This window comes from Lagenorhynchus albirostris, chromosome 18 (assembly GCF_949774975.1).
Source record: "Lagenorhynchus albirostris chromosome 18, mLagAlb1.1, whole genome shotgun sequence".
Classification (NCBI taxonomy): domain Eukaryota; kingdom Metazoa; phylum Chordata; class Mammalia; order Artiodactyla; family Delphinidae; genus Lagenorhynchus; species Lagenorhynchus albirostris.
The window spans coordinates 4272094-4286197 of record NC_083112.1 but is presented as its reverse complement, the minus strand read 5'-3'; the positions used below and the strand labels follow the sequence as shown (position 1 = coordinate 4286197).

The window sequence follows — 14104 nt, the reverse complement described above, 5'->3', positions numbered from 1 at the left end:
TTTAAGATGGACTCTCTGCCTGCTTATTTGTGATATAAGCACCTTTCATGCCTCTGTGACGCAATGAATCTCTTCTTCTAAGCAGTGACATCACAGCAGGTCAGGGGAGGGCTTTTCATTGTATAAAAGTAATCAATAATCATCTGATAGGACTCAGCTTTCTTCTTTGATCCCAGGCTCCTTTTTCATCACCACAACCAAAAGATAGATTCCAGCTGGAATGTCACTATTTTACTCTCCAAACTGCATTTAAAATGAGAGTATGGAAACACAAATATATTTGGGAGTGGAGTCTGCAACTGGAACACAATACTGTAACTGCAAGCAGTGAGCCAGCTCAGGGAGTCTGAAGGAGTGACAGCTGTAAAACCCCTGACGACACTTCAGTCATCAGAGCTTTTTTCACTTCTCGTAAGGATTTCCTTGGGTCCCCATGTGAGAGCAATGGCAACTTGGAGCTGACAACTAAAATAAAGCATGCAGCAAAGAAGTCTATCATGCTAGTGAGTTAATAAATTGATCACTTACTCTGATGTAGGAAGTGGGTCTTCTAGGAAATAGGGGTCCTGCATAGCCTGCTCTGAGGTAATTCGCTTTATTGGGTCCATGGTAAGCAACTTCTGAAGCTGAAACCACAAATCATAAACACATCACTGCATTACTTCTCTTTGTTTTATACTCTTTGGCACATTTTTGGGAGGCATATGTTTTTTGATGAATAACACCAGAATTTGGAGGGTATTTATTCCCCCAAACTAACAAAAAAAAAACCTCCCAATTGTTCCATTTAATGTAATAATTCACATTTTAGTCATTCTAAGATTCATTATCTCACTTGGTTCTCCTACAAGAAGTAACTAAACTTATGTCTTCTTACTCTAAACCAATGACCTTTTCCCTAAATTGCTATATCCAATTTAAAATGGGACTAAAATTCTTGTATTTTCTGTTAAGGGGGAAAACTTATTATAACACAAATAATACACCAGCCACATGTGGCTATTTAGATTTAAATCTAAATGAATTATAACCAAATTAAACCAAATTAAAAATTAATTAATTAATAACCAATTAAGAAATCAGTTTCTCAGTCATGCCAGCAAGGACACGTGGCTGGAGCTGCCCTGCCAGACAGCACGGGCGTCTGAGTCCTCCTGACAGTGCCGTGCTGGTCTGAATAAATGTGGTGGCTGGCACAGAGCTCGCGAAGTGCAGAGGTGTAGCTATGAATTTATTAGTTGAGAGATTCTGAACAAGTTACTTAACTACTTTGTAACCCCATTTCTCAAATGGAGATTAAAAACAGTACCTTTTATCATAAGTTTATTTTCAGAATTAAACGAGTTAATATGTGGAAAGCAATTATAGCAGTGCTGGGCACAAAGAAAGCACTATATAAGTGTTAGCCATTATTATTACTATTATTACATAAAGCAATGTCACACTAACGTGAAAACTCAGTATCTTTTGGCTGAAATATAATTTACTGAAGGCTCTATGAACTAGAGTATTTGATGTAAATATGTGATTTAAGAGATGATCTAAACAGTAGTCTCTTAGCTTAGATCTCTGATCTAATGCAGTGTTTTCCAAGCTTTAGAGTACACCAGAGTCATCCCTGGAGCACTTCCTAACAACTCCCAGATATCTCTGGTGCTGCTAACCTATGACCATACTCTGAAAACCAAGCAACTAGCAGACATGTGGAGACAGTGGGAGATGACACAATCAGAGAACAAACGGACAGAAAATATTTTTAAATGCAGATGAAATGCTGGGATGCTGAGACTTTAATTTTAATGAGCTGATATTTCAGTGGAAGCACAATTTATTTTGAGATTGAAAGGAAAAGCATGCATTTGCTACTTAAAATACTCAACAGTTTTAATGGAATTGTATTAGAGCTTTCAGATGGAACCACCCAAGATAGGTCACCCTAGTAAAAACAAGCAAGTAAGCTGTAAAGGAAGCCTATCTCTCTACACTTTTTGGTGGTGGTGGTAGCGAGAGTCTCCTCAGACTAGACTGAGTAGCAGTCAATTGGGGGGACGTAAGATAATTCCCCTAAATTGTGACTTTTGTTCTACCACTATTATCATTATTTTGTTAGAATAAATAAGGCCATAACTTTGAAGGATCTAACTTACCTTCCAATTTGGGTACTATTTTAAGTACATTATAAGAAGCCATGATTTGGATAATAATACACTGTGTGGTAATATGGTCAGTTAAGCACTGCTTTTTAAATTGCTGATTAGATATGAAATGTATGATACACAACATGATAAAAAATTACTGAAGAAGATGCAGAAGCAGAAGAGGAGAAGGAGAAGAAAAAGCAGAAATACAAGAAATATTTGCCAAGGGGCCTGGTACTGTAATAAAGGAAAGCTTAATCCTTTCAAAGTAAAAAAATTCCCATTTAATGAACTCATTTAAAAATACTGGGAATAAAGGATTAAAAGAATTTAAAGCCAAGCAAAATATAACCCGCTTCCCCAAATTCCCCCTTTATATTACTTTTTTTGAAAACTGAAAAACATTTTTAATTGTTATGATGTAAAAATGGAAAGTTTACTGTAAACAAGTTTAAACTGACAATAGTTGAATATAATGTCACAAATTACCTTGATAGTGCAGATTCATTTAGATTCTAGGTCAAATCATTTTTCCATTATATACTATCTATATACTACATTTCTCATATTCTTCCAGAAAAAGCACATAAAGGTCCCTGAAGGACCTTTAACAGCCAAGTCTATAAGAGGTAAACTTATAAAGAGGTAATCTGTAAAGCTTATTTCTGAACAGTGGGATTGTTTTCATCTTGATTCTTCTTTGAAATTTTAAAATAACTGATGAAAACCAATAAATGGAATTTTAAAAATGACTTGACAGACTTGGTACACTGACTCTCTTTAGAAAATCTAATGTAACCAAACATTAAGTCTGTGAATTAATGTTTAGAAAAATTAGTATTAATTTTTCTAATTAATTAGAAATTCGAATTAATTTTTCTAATTAATGGGTTTAGAAAAACAAGTATTTGATATCTTTACTATATGCACCAACGAGATCTCTGCATTAGTATTACTATTAAAGAACTCTAAGAGTGCTGAGTAACCACAGAAATTGACTCAAAAAAGCCTCAGTTGGGCTTACCGGGGGAAAAAAATGCATTAGTACTGTTTAGTACTTTTCTCTAATGCTTACCAAGTGGAATGCTTTACTATCTGGTTTAACTTTATGTTTTTCCATATACTTGATAAGGCTGCAGTTGGTATACCTGAAAGAGAAATACTATGAAATAGCTATATTAGATATGAGGTTAATTTTACATTGGCTGAAGTTTTTCCAAACAGAATTATTTTAATGATAACCAACACAGAACATATATTGAAAATGGTATTCAATCAATTTTATATTCCATTCAGTATTCACACCAGTCACTTCTGAATGGATACTGTGGATTAAATGCAAGATAATTTCATGAATAATGTACACACTGTTTGGCTTTGTTCACATGAATGCTATCTCAACAATTATCTTAAATAACATATGGGTCAAGAGTTTAACTCAGCCTTATTAGTAAGTTTAAAATAAATACAAATTTAAAAAAATTTGTCACAGGTCTATAAAATCCCTCTCCCAATCCCCTTGATCTTACATTGAGAATAAACGAAATATTCCTTCTTCTCCATTAAAACGTACTTAAATTTACAACCAACCTGGGTGGGTAGGCAGGTGGCTATCAGCAAGGTTTGTTTATTTCAGTCTCTTACTGCTTCAGCTATGATACTTTCCATGGATGCACAGCTTCCAGAAAGTAATAAATATGGAAAGAAATGAACTGACTTTTTTCTCATATCCAAATCAGCTAATATAAGATAGTCACCTTCTTTCTATCACCATTCAAACATCTTAAGAAATGAAGACTATCATAATGCAGAAGTATTTATTAGACTAAATAAGTAAAATTATTTAATAGAATGATCTTGTGTTGAGTATTCTACCATGTTGAGTATTCAATCTTATACTAAGAATTCTAGAAAAGCAAAAATCAATAAAAGGTCTATTTTCTTTCCAACTTACGTATTTCTTCTGAAATCTTTCATTAATGTTGAATGTTCAGGCATCTTTTTTATATCTTCCCAATCTTTATCTGTGAAATACATTGATATAATTTTATATTGTCTAGGTTCCTATTCTCAAGAATTTTAATAAAGGTTACTTCACTTTTCATTACCTGTCCTATACTTTTAACTTCCATGAAAGCACAGACTTCAAATAAATGGTCAGCTATAGTAAACATCTTAAACATGTAAATGCAATTCCCCATACCTTGTACTGAGTTCAATCTATCTCTTTTTAACTTTACTTTTTGAATGCCTACTTTCTACATGTTTTACTATAAGTTACCTCAATTTCTGTAACAACAGAGGAACAAGTTATAAACAAATATTTCTGTTATTTAATAGTTCTATTTCTATTTGTAAAACCACTTTTGTTCCACCAAATTTCTTGGTTAAATCAGCACCCAATCTCCTCAACAAAAAGTGTACTATCTTCCCCCTCAGTAGCTTTAAGCTGTACCTCTTTTCCTACGGCCCTCCTCACTTTCCCCTCATTAAATACACTGGTTTATGTGGTCATCAAGGTAAGCAGTAGCAGCTCTTTGAGATGGAACAGAATAGGATGCAACTAGCATATTAACAAGTCAGCTGGTGCCTTGGCTAGTTTCCAGCTACTGGATACATTAGGTGGGAAATGCCTAGATCAGTCTTGCTGGCATTAGAGCTACTCAGACACCACACGCTTTTTTAGAAGCCTGCTGTCACCCTCAGGGCACTTCACTGCGAGCCCACAGGTGCCCGCACTCTACCAGGTAGCTTCACAGCACTTCAGCTTTTAAATGACCTTCAGAGGTTTGCTTTTCTTTCAACTGACTTATAAAAATATTTGCTACCTAACCTCCAGATATCACATATTGTAAACTAAACACATACTTTAAATTCCTAAATGGCATTTTCTCCTTAACTACTTCCTTGTTCAATTTCTCAAGCTAGAAATCCTGAGATAATCTTTTATTCTTTCCTCAATTACATGCTTCCTGTCAAAAATTATATCTTTATTCTTTCTTCTCCAACCAAATCACTTTATACCTGGAGTACCGCTACAGGTAAGCAGCTGGTTTCCTGACTTGAGTTACCTTTCTTAAATTGATTTTTACATACCCCTGCCATACTAATCTAAGATTGAACATAAGCCATGTCACTAGTTCTCAAGGACTTATCACAGAGTCTCATTCTTTAGCACAAGTCTAACTTTTGCTGCCTGCCTTTTAGGTTCCTTATAAGCTAAGCCTACCCTAACTGTGGAACCACATACTAAGAACTATTTTAGAACCATCACCAATGGAGGCTGCCCCCCAACTCCACCCCTGTAAGCCATGCTCTTTCCCCTGGGGCCTCTGAAATGATGGGTACGTTCAGAGGTGGGAAGAAAAGGCCATTCTCCCCATTACTCAAACTACTCCCATTCTCTCAACATTCTCCTTAGAGCAGTTCAATGTCAACTCCAAGAGGGCAAGAGTCATGTCTGTTATATGAACAATATTTCATATTTAACACAGTGCCTGAAACATGGCAGGTGCTCAATAAATATTTAGTGAATAAATGAAATTCCCATCACAACAAAGCAATCTTTGTAGAAATGTCAGTCAATTTTGGAGAAAGGTAGTTATTCTGCATTTACTGATAATTAACACTTACAAGGGATGTGGAATTGTAACTCCCAGATATTTCTGTATTAGTTTTGAGTTACTGACCTAAGAAAAATTCATAATAAGAAATAACGTCTAATAAGTACTTGACTAGCCAGAACTATGTAGGGGTTTTAAACAAATTTTCTTTATTCTGGACCTCTGGGCAGAGTTTCTGGTGGGTGATGAACGGCTGTCTTGTGGCACAAAGGACTGGGATGTAGCTAGAGATCTAAAGCCTGTGACGGGACACCCAACAACTCCCTCCCTGCTGCAATCAGTGCAGGCATGGCCACTGTGCAATGTGAGCCCTTCACTCCCATCCTGACTGTTCTAACTTCAAAGAATGTTCTTACTGACAAGAGTTATATAGCAAAAAACGCTATTATTCAATACAATGTACTGCACAGTGCCCTAAACAGAAATACTGTTCAAAATTTGTAATCAAATACCAAGTAATGACATTATTATATAGATTGCCAGACAAAAATATATACTACTGAATTTTATTTCATCTCCAATGGTGAGAACTAAAGGCACCTTTTAAATACAGATATTGCAATCATTTTAAATATGAAACAAAACAAAACCCAAAACCAAACAAAAATACACCCTGCAAATTCAAGAAACCCCTAAATATTTTATGCTAATATGTGAACTCTACAAATTTTGCTATTTCTATGGGTCTTTGATTAATGCAAGTCATCAACACAGAGAATTGAGTAAGAGTAGCTTTCATCAGCTAAAAATATACACCTTTCCAATGAAGATATCTAAGTTCAAACAACAGTGATTTAAAAACAAAAACAAAAACATAATGTGTACCTGCAGGAAATCCCATTACATTGAATATTCTGTCCAGCTGGTCATGGTGATAAGGATTACTAGTTTTGATGTCCTCTTGTCGACAGTGAAATATTGGTTCTGACGTTAGTAGTTCTGCAAATATACACCCTATAGCCCAAATATCTTTAAAACAAAAAGAAAGAAAAAAAAAGGAAAAGAAAAGAAAAAAAAGGAAAGGAAAAAAGAAAGGAGGAAAATAAAGTGGTTCTTTCCAAAAGAAAATGCATTTTTATGTTGGCAGGGAGTGTTTTTTAGTTCTTTTTCTCCCCTAGTAAGCCATATTAATTCCTAGCAATTATAAATATCAAGGAATATTGTCTGTACATACATATTCCCACCCCACCCACCCCAGTGTTTCATTCCCTGTTAAACCTCCATCCCACCCAGTGGTCTCAGTCCAAGTTTAATCGAATTTATTACCTAAAAATTTTGGTGAGTGTAAGTGCTTCAAACATTACCTTATCTGTGAAATACATACAAAGCTGCAGATGGAACATGGGAACCATAAACAAATAAAGCGAAACGAAAAAATAAACAAACAGAAAACCCAAACAGCCTGTGAAATTGTGCATACTTGCCAAAAACAATCAGCACCATTTTTTGAGGTAAAAAATATTTTTTATTCCTATCTAGTTTATGTACTTATTAATTTGTGAAGCTTAACAATTATCCTGCCATGTTAGCACTAGTTAGCAAGGTACTGTTCCAACAAGAAAAAGACAATGCCTAGCCTCAAATATTCTAATGAAACAGTATTTATACTGGAAGAGCTTCTTGTTCAAGTGTTTCTCCATGCTATAGCAGACTCAGACTTTGCAAGTTTAAGTGTTTTATAAAGACAAGAGAATATGGGGCAAAATACTACCTTTAAATAGGCACAGAGGTGACAAATTCATAAGAATTATTTAAAAGCCAGGCAAATGGATTCCTCTTTATACAACAAATTTCCTTCACTCACTTTAAGATACAGGCTAACTTTCATTCACATTAAATTCTTACTAAGAGAACTATTGGCAGTGGAAAGATATACATGCCAACCTGGAATCTGAAGCTGCAAGCCTCCATTTCTACTCAACAAATCCCTAAATCGACCATGGTAACTTCCCTACACTCAGCACAATGCTGTGCACACAGCAGCACTCAGTAAGTGGTTTCTCACTGACCTAACCAATACTGTGGTAAACACAACTACAGAAGGACAAAGTAACATCACTATTTTATTAAGGCCGATTAGTCAGGTATGTTAATAATGGTCACTTAAATAGAAAGTGGGAAAAATGTTAATTTATAGATAACTGAAAATTCCTAAAATCTACAACTGGAATATAGATATTTAATTTAATGTAAAATTATCACACTTACATTTCAAAGTAACAAGTTAAACATCTATTTACTTTAAGATGACAAATGAGACTACAGCAAGTGATTTTAAAAATGACACTGTCTGCCCATCAGTTTTCTCCCCCATCAGAGAACCAAGTCTGGCCAACACTACCATATGGAAAAGTCTCATCAAGAAATAAAAGCCAACCTATTTTCATTTTACTACCAGAGAGTAAGCGGGAAAATTAATTATTTTGTGATTATTCTTTATACATGGTTATCCCATAGGAAGCTGACCTTTGATCATCTCAATCCAAGGGAAGATAGGCAAGCTGAGTGGGGTCACCAAGAGGGCCGGGGGGGGGGGTCAGTCTGCATCTGTAAAACGCTACTCATAGCACCCAAGAGACGCTGTAACAACTCAGCTTCGTTATGAAAACTCGAACAAAAAAATAAAACATGTAAAGGAAGATGAGAGGTAAGTAAATAGTTTAGCTATCCTATGTTGCTTTAAAAAAAAAAGTCAGGAAAGTAGGATTTCCATAATTACTTTACTGAACCTTGCTTAACTTTACCCTAAATAACCTCTCTCTTCCTATCTTTTCTATTATCTTTCACCTTCTATCAATTTCACCATCCTTCCCTTCTTCAAATCCAGACATTAATCACGAATTTGAGTTAGCTGATCAGGCTATTACTTCGGATAAATTTCTAAATCTTTGTAAACAAGTCTCTCCTATCTTGCCTATTTTTTCAGATTGTGCCAAGGGAAAGTCCCTTCCTGCTCACCTACCTGTCAAACTCCTTCTAGAAAGACTTTCCAAATTAAAAACATACAAATCCCATCTATTTCTCAAAGTATGTGATGTTCATGTGTAGCTACTGAGCTAACCAGGCAAAGTGGACCGCAACTGGGGGCTACACAGAACCAAATGGGGGGAGGAAAGATGTGTTAAATTTGTTTTCATCAACAAGTGTACTAACAGTTAGCCTCCATCTCAATGAAAGAGTAAATTCACATCCTCCCGGTTTCACTGAAGTTCAGACTTTAGTAAAACTTTTAAGACTGCCCTAGTTGACTGTTAATTAAAGATTGATACCCCTCTTTCAGCCTTCTCCACAAGGTCAATCAAACAAAACCCCCAACAGTCAAAACTGAATTAAACTTTGTCCCCAGGAGCACAGTGTTGACTAAGCTATCATTTTCTCTCTTGGGTTCAATGACTTGGCTTGCAGTTCCATACAATGGAGTGAATGAGCGCAGCACTAAGATCTATTCGCCACGAGGGTGGGAACATGCTGGCTGATGTGCTCAGCTTTCCCCTATGCTCTCTTGCTTCTTCTTAGCACCTTCAGTCTAACATAACCCACTAAACTCCACTGACAGATTTAACCCTTCTAAATGAGACCACTAAAATGAACGTACATCCAGCAAATAATAGGTAAATTCAACCAAGAAGGTTCTTCTATCTGCTGAGCCTACTACAACTACCAGACAGGGAAGTCAAAACGCTGGGCAAGTGCCTTCAGGGTGGTGGTGGGGATGTGCTGAGTGCTTTACTGCATGCTCAGGCTACCCACCTGTGGAGCTGGAGGAACGAACCGTGTGAGAGAGACTGGAAGCAAGGAAGACGTTTCATTTTCTACTCCTGGATTCTATTTTTTAAAACTTATATTAAAAATGGCTTATATATGATTTCTGTCTCTCTCTCAAACAAAAAAGCAATTTGTAAGATATCTACATTATCACTTTTTTGAGCAAACATTTTGATAGAAGAAAGCATTTTCCAGTATTGCTCTGGGCCAGGCCAGGCATATGCGGAGGGACTGGGACTGACCTTGGTCTCAAGTCATCTGCCCTCAAGTCAGTTCCCTCTGTGCTCTCGCTACCTCAGAAGGCAGTGGTTTCTATCCAACGTCACAGAACTTTCAGAGTTGAAGGGGATCTGAGAGATGATTTAGGCTAAATTCTCATCTTCAAAAAATGAGGCCATAAAGGACCAAACACCTTGCCTAAACACCGTCCCCCTCCCCGAGTGGCAGAGCTAAGGCTACAAGTCAGAGCATTAGTCTTGGTTACTTCTGTTGTTCAAAGATGACAACATAGTTTATGCACACAGTCATACTGTTGTCTCAACTGGATGGAGATCCCTTAAGGGTAAACGACATAATCTGCGTTCATTTTGGTTTTAAAAAGTCTAACAGTTATCCAATAAATTTTGATGCTGATGAGAAGGAGGAAGCCCTTCTCTTTGCTAAATTATAAAGCCATTTGAACAAAGGAATCTATCTAACAGCTGGTAGTCTAGCTTTGTGACAAACAGCCCTAACCTAAAACTGCTAGACTGCAGACTGTCCTGGTGAATAACAGCTTATACAATTCTCAATGCTCACAATAAAATATAGATTTCTTAAGAAAAAAGTAATAAATGATGAGCCAGAGTCACAAACCTATGTTATAGTTTATTTTTTACTCAATTTAAATCAATTCAGTGTTGAGTTTTCTGTTAACAGCAGCTGAAATTAGGTAATTATTTCCTTATTTGTATAGCCTCTTAATATGTCTTACCAAAAGTAACACTGCTTTTAAATATTCATTTTCTAGGTGGAAAAAATATCTATGTGTCATATTAGTTTTCATGCTTAACCATTTAGAATACCTTTGTAAAAAAGATAACCAAATAAATGTGTGCTTAGGTAGTAATATACATTCAAAAACAGGGCTAGCTTCAATAACTTTTATTTTTCCTCCTAATTGACTTTTAAAAAAATAAATATTTTATTTTGGAATAATTTTAGATTTTTAGAAAAGTTGCAATGGTATAGTACAGAAAAGTCTTATACCTGACTAACTTAATCTACCTTTATTTTTCTATACAATAAAATGTGATCTCAAAGCAGGTATAAAGATTAGTGAACATAAAAGATTTTGTGAAAAAAGACATGCTGGATTCCAGATTAATATGGGAGAATGATTACAAGTATTTTTCCTTTCCTCTTCTTGAGTATATATTGAAATGACAGCAAAGAAATAAAGGTCCAAATCCACAGTAATAGAACCAGAGGAGACCATCAGGGACAAGACCCATTCACTCACTCAGCAGAGTACTCAGTTCTCACCATGCAGGTAATGGCCTCCAGTGGTGAACAGCTGGTCAAGGCTTACCCATTTAGGGGATTTCAGACAGGAAGACGGAAGTGTGATGGGTAAGGCTGATGGTGTGACCAAGGAAGTTCTCTCTGAAGAGGGAGTATTTTGACTAAGATATGGATGAAAAGAGACTGGACATATGCAGACTTGATCTAGCAGAGATACAAATAAAAACATTTCTGCAAACAGTTCAGAGAAGGCCCCAGCCCGCAGTATTACTGCTGAGTGGGAAGCAGACTTGCCCCGCACTGCTCTGGGGAGATTCTGTGCTCGGAGAATCAGCTACAAAGTCTGTATTTTGAACACTTGATCCCTCCCCACCCACTACTGCCCTGGGGCTACCAGGTACACAAAGCTTGGGCCAAAAGTTGGAGATTCTTCCCTTAAAGAATCTGAATGTCCTCAGTGCAAAGACATGTGCATACTGGCATTTAGGATTCCCCAGTTAATGGCAGTTCTCTGCTGGATCACCCTGAAGTAAAGCCTGCCAATCTATGAGCCCTCTGATCCATGTACACTAAGTTCCCAAGCAGCTTTTTGTAACCTGATTCTCAAATGCAAAGAGACATCAAGGGTCAACAAACAGTTCAAGAACACCAGCCACATGAAAGTGAGAGAACAAGACATATCAGTAAAAAAAAGCGACTACAAAGAAAACACAGATAATTATTCCAGAAATATAGCAAATTACAAACAATTCAAAAGCATCTTTATCACTGTCCTCACAGTGTATTTAAGAAGCTTTTTTTTTTCCATAAAGCAATACAATATGTTAAAAAAATAATCAGAGAATAAGAAGGGGTTCTTAGAAATAAAAAAGACAAAGGCAGAAAAGCATGAGAAGAAAAGTGGTATAAAGGATCAATCCAAGAAATCCAACATCTGCCTATCCTCAGTTTAGGAAAGAGAAATAAAAACACAGAGGAGCCAATCAAGACTAGCTCAAGAGGATTTCCCACAGACATGGGACATAAACTTCGAACTGAATGTGCCTACCAAGTGGCCAGCACACCACTGTGAAATACAAGGGTGAGAAGTTCTATTTGTTTTCAGAAAGGACAAAACCCCAGGTAATTCACCACTGAATGAGAACAAGATCAATGTGAGACTTTCCATTAGTAACACTGACGCTAGAAGACAATGGATGAACATCACCAAATTCTGAGGGAAAATCATTTTGTACCTATAATTTTAATCCCTACCAAACTGGAAAGTATCATGAAGGCATTTTTTTCAGAAATACAAGAACTAGAAAATTTACCTCTAAGATAGGTTACTTAAGAATATGCTGTAGCAAAGTAAGGGATGAAATAATGAAATCCAGAAAGAAATAGATCCCACCCAGAGGAATAAAAAAAAGGAAAAACTGGGATGAAAACCAATCCAGAATAGAGCGAAATATAGAAGACTTGTGGGTGGAGTTATCCAAAAAAAATAAAAATGGGTTTAACACCATCCTGGAGAACACAGAACAAGTTAAGTAAGCAATAAAGGCACATAAAAAAGGAAAAAAGAAAGGCAAAACACGTAAGAAAAAACTACATGATGATAACATTCTACCAAATAAAATGAAGCAGAATAAAGATGTCATTAATGGAAAAGTTGTGATAAAAGGATTGTGGTAGTTGAACATCAAATCCATTAGAATATGCAGCCTAAGTATAAACAACAGTGGGCATTATGGTTTGCAAACAGAAAATAAATGCTGTAAACATCAACAAAGTGGTAATAATAATAATGATGACAATGGTACTATAAAGTGAGAGGTTGGTGGGGGAAGAAGTAGAAGAGCACTAATTTCCTAATTCTTCAAAATAGGGAGATAATCAATACTATCAAAAATTGAAAAGTGAATTAAGATGTTCTAAACGCCTACTTATTTTCATAATCTTTTTTCCTTAATTTTAAGGGGATCTTTTAGAAGCTAGTATTTCTTTTGGTGAAAGAAAACATTTGTTTGAAGTTCAACGATTAAGAAATTTTACTGTATTTATTTCTCTCTTCAAGTAAAATTAAAATACTTTTTACTTAGAATTCATAGTATAGTCCCATATATTTAAAAACTTTTTTAGCATCTATTTATCTATCAGAAAGGGATGTCTGGAATGGTACACCCCTAATGCTAATGATGGTATTTCTAGAGAGTAGAATTTTATGTTAGTTTTTGCTCTTACTTTTATAATTTTCTATATTACTTGATTTAAAAATATACAGAAATATGTATACTTTACAACAACAAAGCCACTTTTAAAAAGTCATGGAATTTTAATTAGTTCTACTCACCAATAGCTTTGGTATAATGTCTTGCTCCAAGAAGTAATTCTGGGGCTCGGTACCAGAATGTTACGACTACTGGATCCAAATCTGCTAAAGGCTTCAAAGGTGAATTAAATAATCGGGCAAAGCCCATATCAGCTGTAAAGAAATAACAGCAATGCTAAGGACACAGATTTTTACAAATTTCATTGATTACTCTAATTTTACTATTATTATTAAGATATGAAAAATGTGAATTCCGGGGGGAGAAAACTAACAAAACCAACACAACATCTCACCCCTTTCAGAGTCTAAATATAAAACAAGTTTGAGATCTTCATTCATTGCCAACTATTGTCACTCACTCTTCCACTGGGTTACAGACACACTCTGCTGCCAGAGGTCAAGGGTGACCCTACCCCTCCGGGAGGATTTCCTTCCATCTGTCTCACCACCATTGGGACAGGGCTGTGAAGCTGCATTCCCATTCTTTTTATTGGTCACAAGCACCAAGAAACTAGATCAGTTAGGGTGAGGCTTTCCATTATTTGCACCAATAAGCATGTTCACTGGTATAATCAGAAGCTGACTGTACAGTATAATAATACCACTATTTCCCCCCATTTATTTGGGTGGAGTTTTTTCTTTAAAGAATCATGCCTGTTTTTTAAGCTGGAAAAGACTTTAAACATCATATAATTCAATCACCTCCTTCTTCAAATGAGGAAACTGAGGTTAGAAGAAATTAAGTGATTTGACAAATGTCT

At 35.9% G+C, this 14104-nt stretch overlaps 1 protein-coding gene across 13 annotated transcripts in view; it reads right to left on the bottom strand.

The window, feature by feature from the left end:
• CDK8 (cyclin dependent kinase 8) overlaps window positions 1-14104 on the bottom strand; it is a 120595-nt gene that overhangs the window by 19550 nt on the left and 86941 nt on the right. For 12 of the 13 annotated variants that reach the window (XM_060128804.1, XM_060128805.1, XM_060128814.1 and 9 more), the window contains 5 exons: window positions 13365-13496; window positions 6587-6730; window positions 4093-4162; window positions 3214-3286; window positions 529-626 (listed from right to left, as the gene is read on the bottom strand). In XM_060128804.1, coding sequence (XP_059984787.1) covers window positions 529-626; window positions 3214-3286; window positions 4093-4162; window positions 6587-6730; window positions 13365-13496 — 517 coding nt within the window. The remainder of the gene's footprint in view (window positions 1-528; window positions 627-3213; window positions 3287-4092; window positions 4163-6586; window positions 6731-13364; window positions 13497-14104) is intronic. The other variant, XM_060128806.1, reaches the window with a different exon arrangement.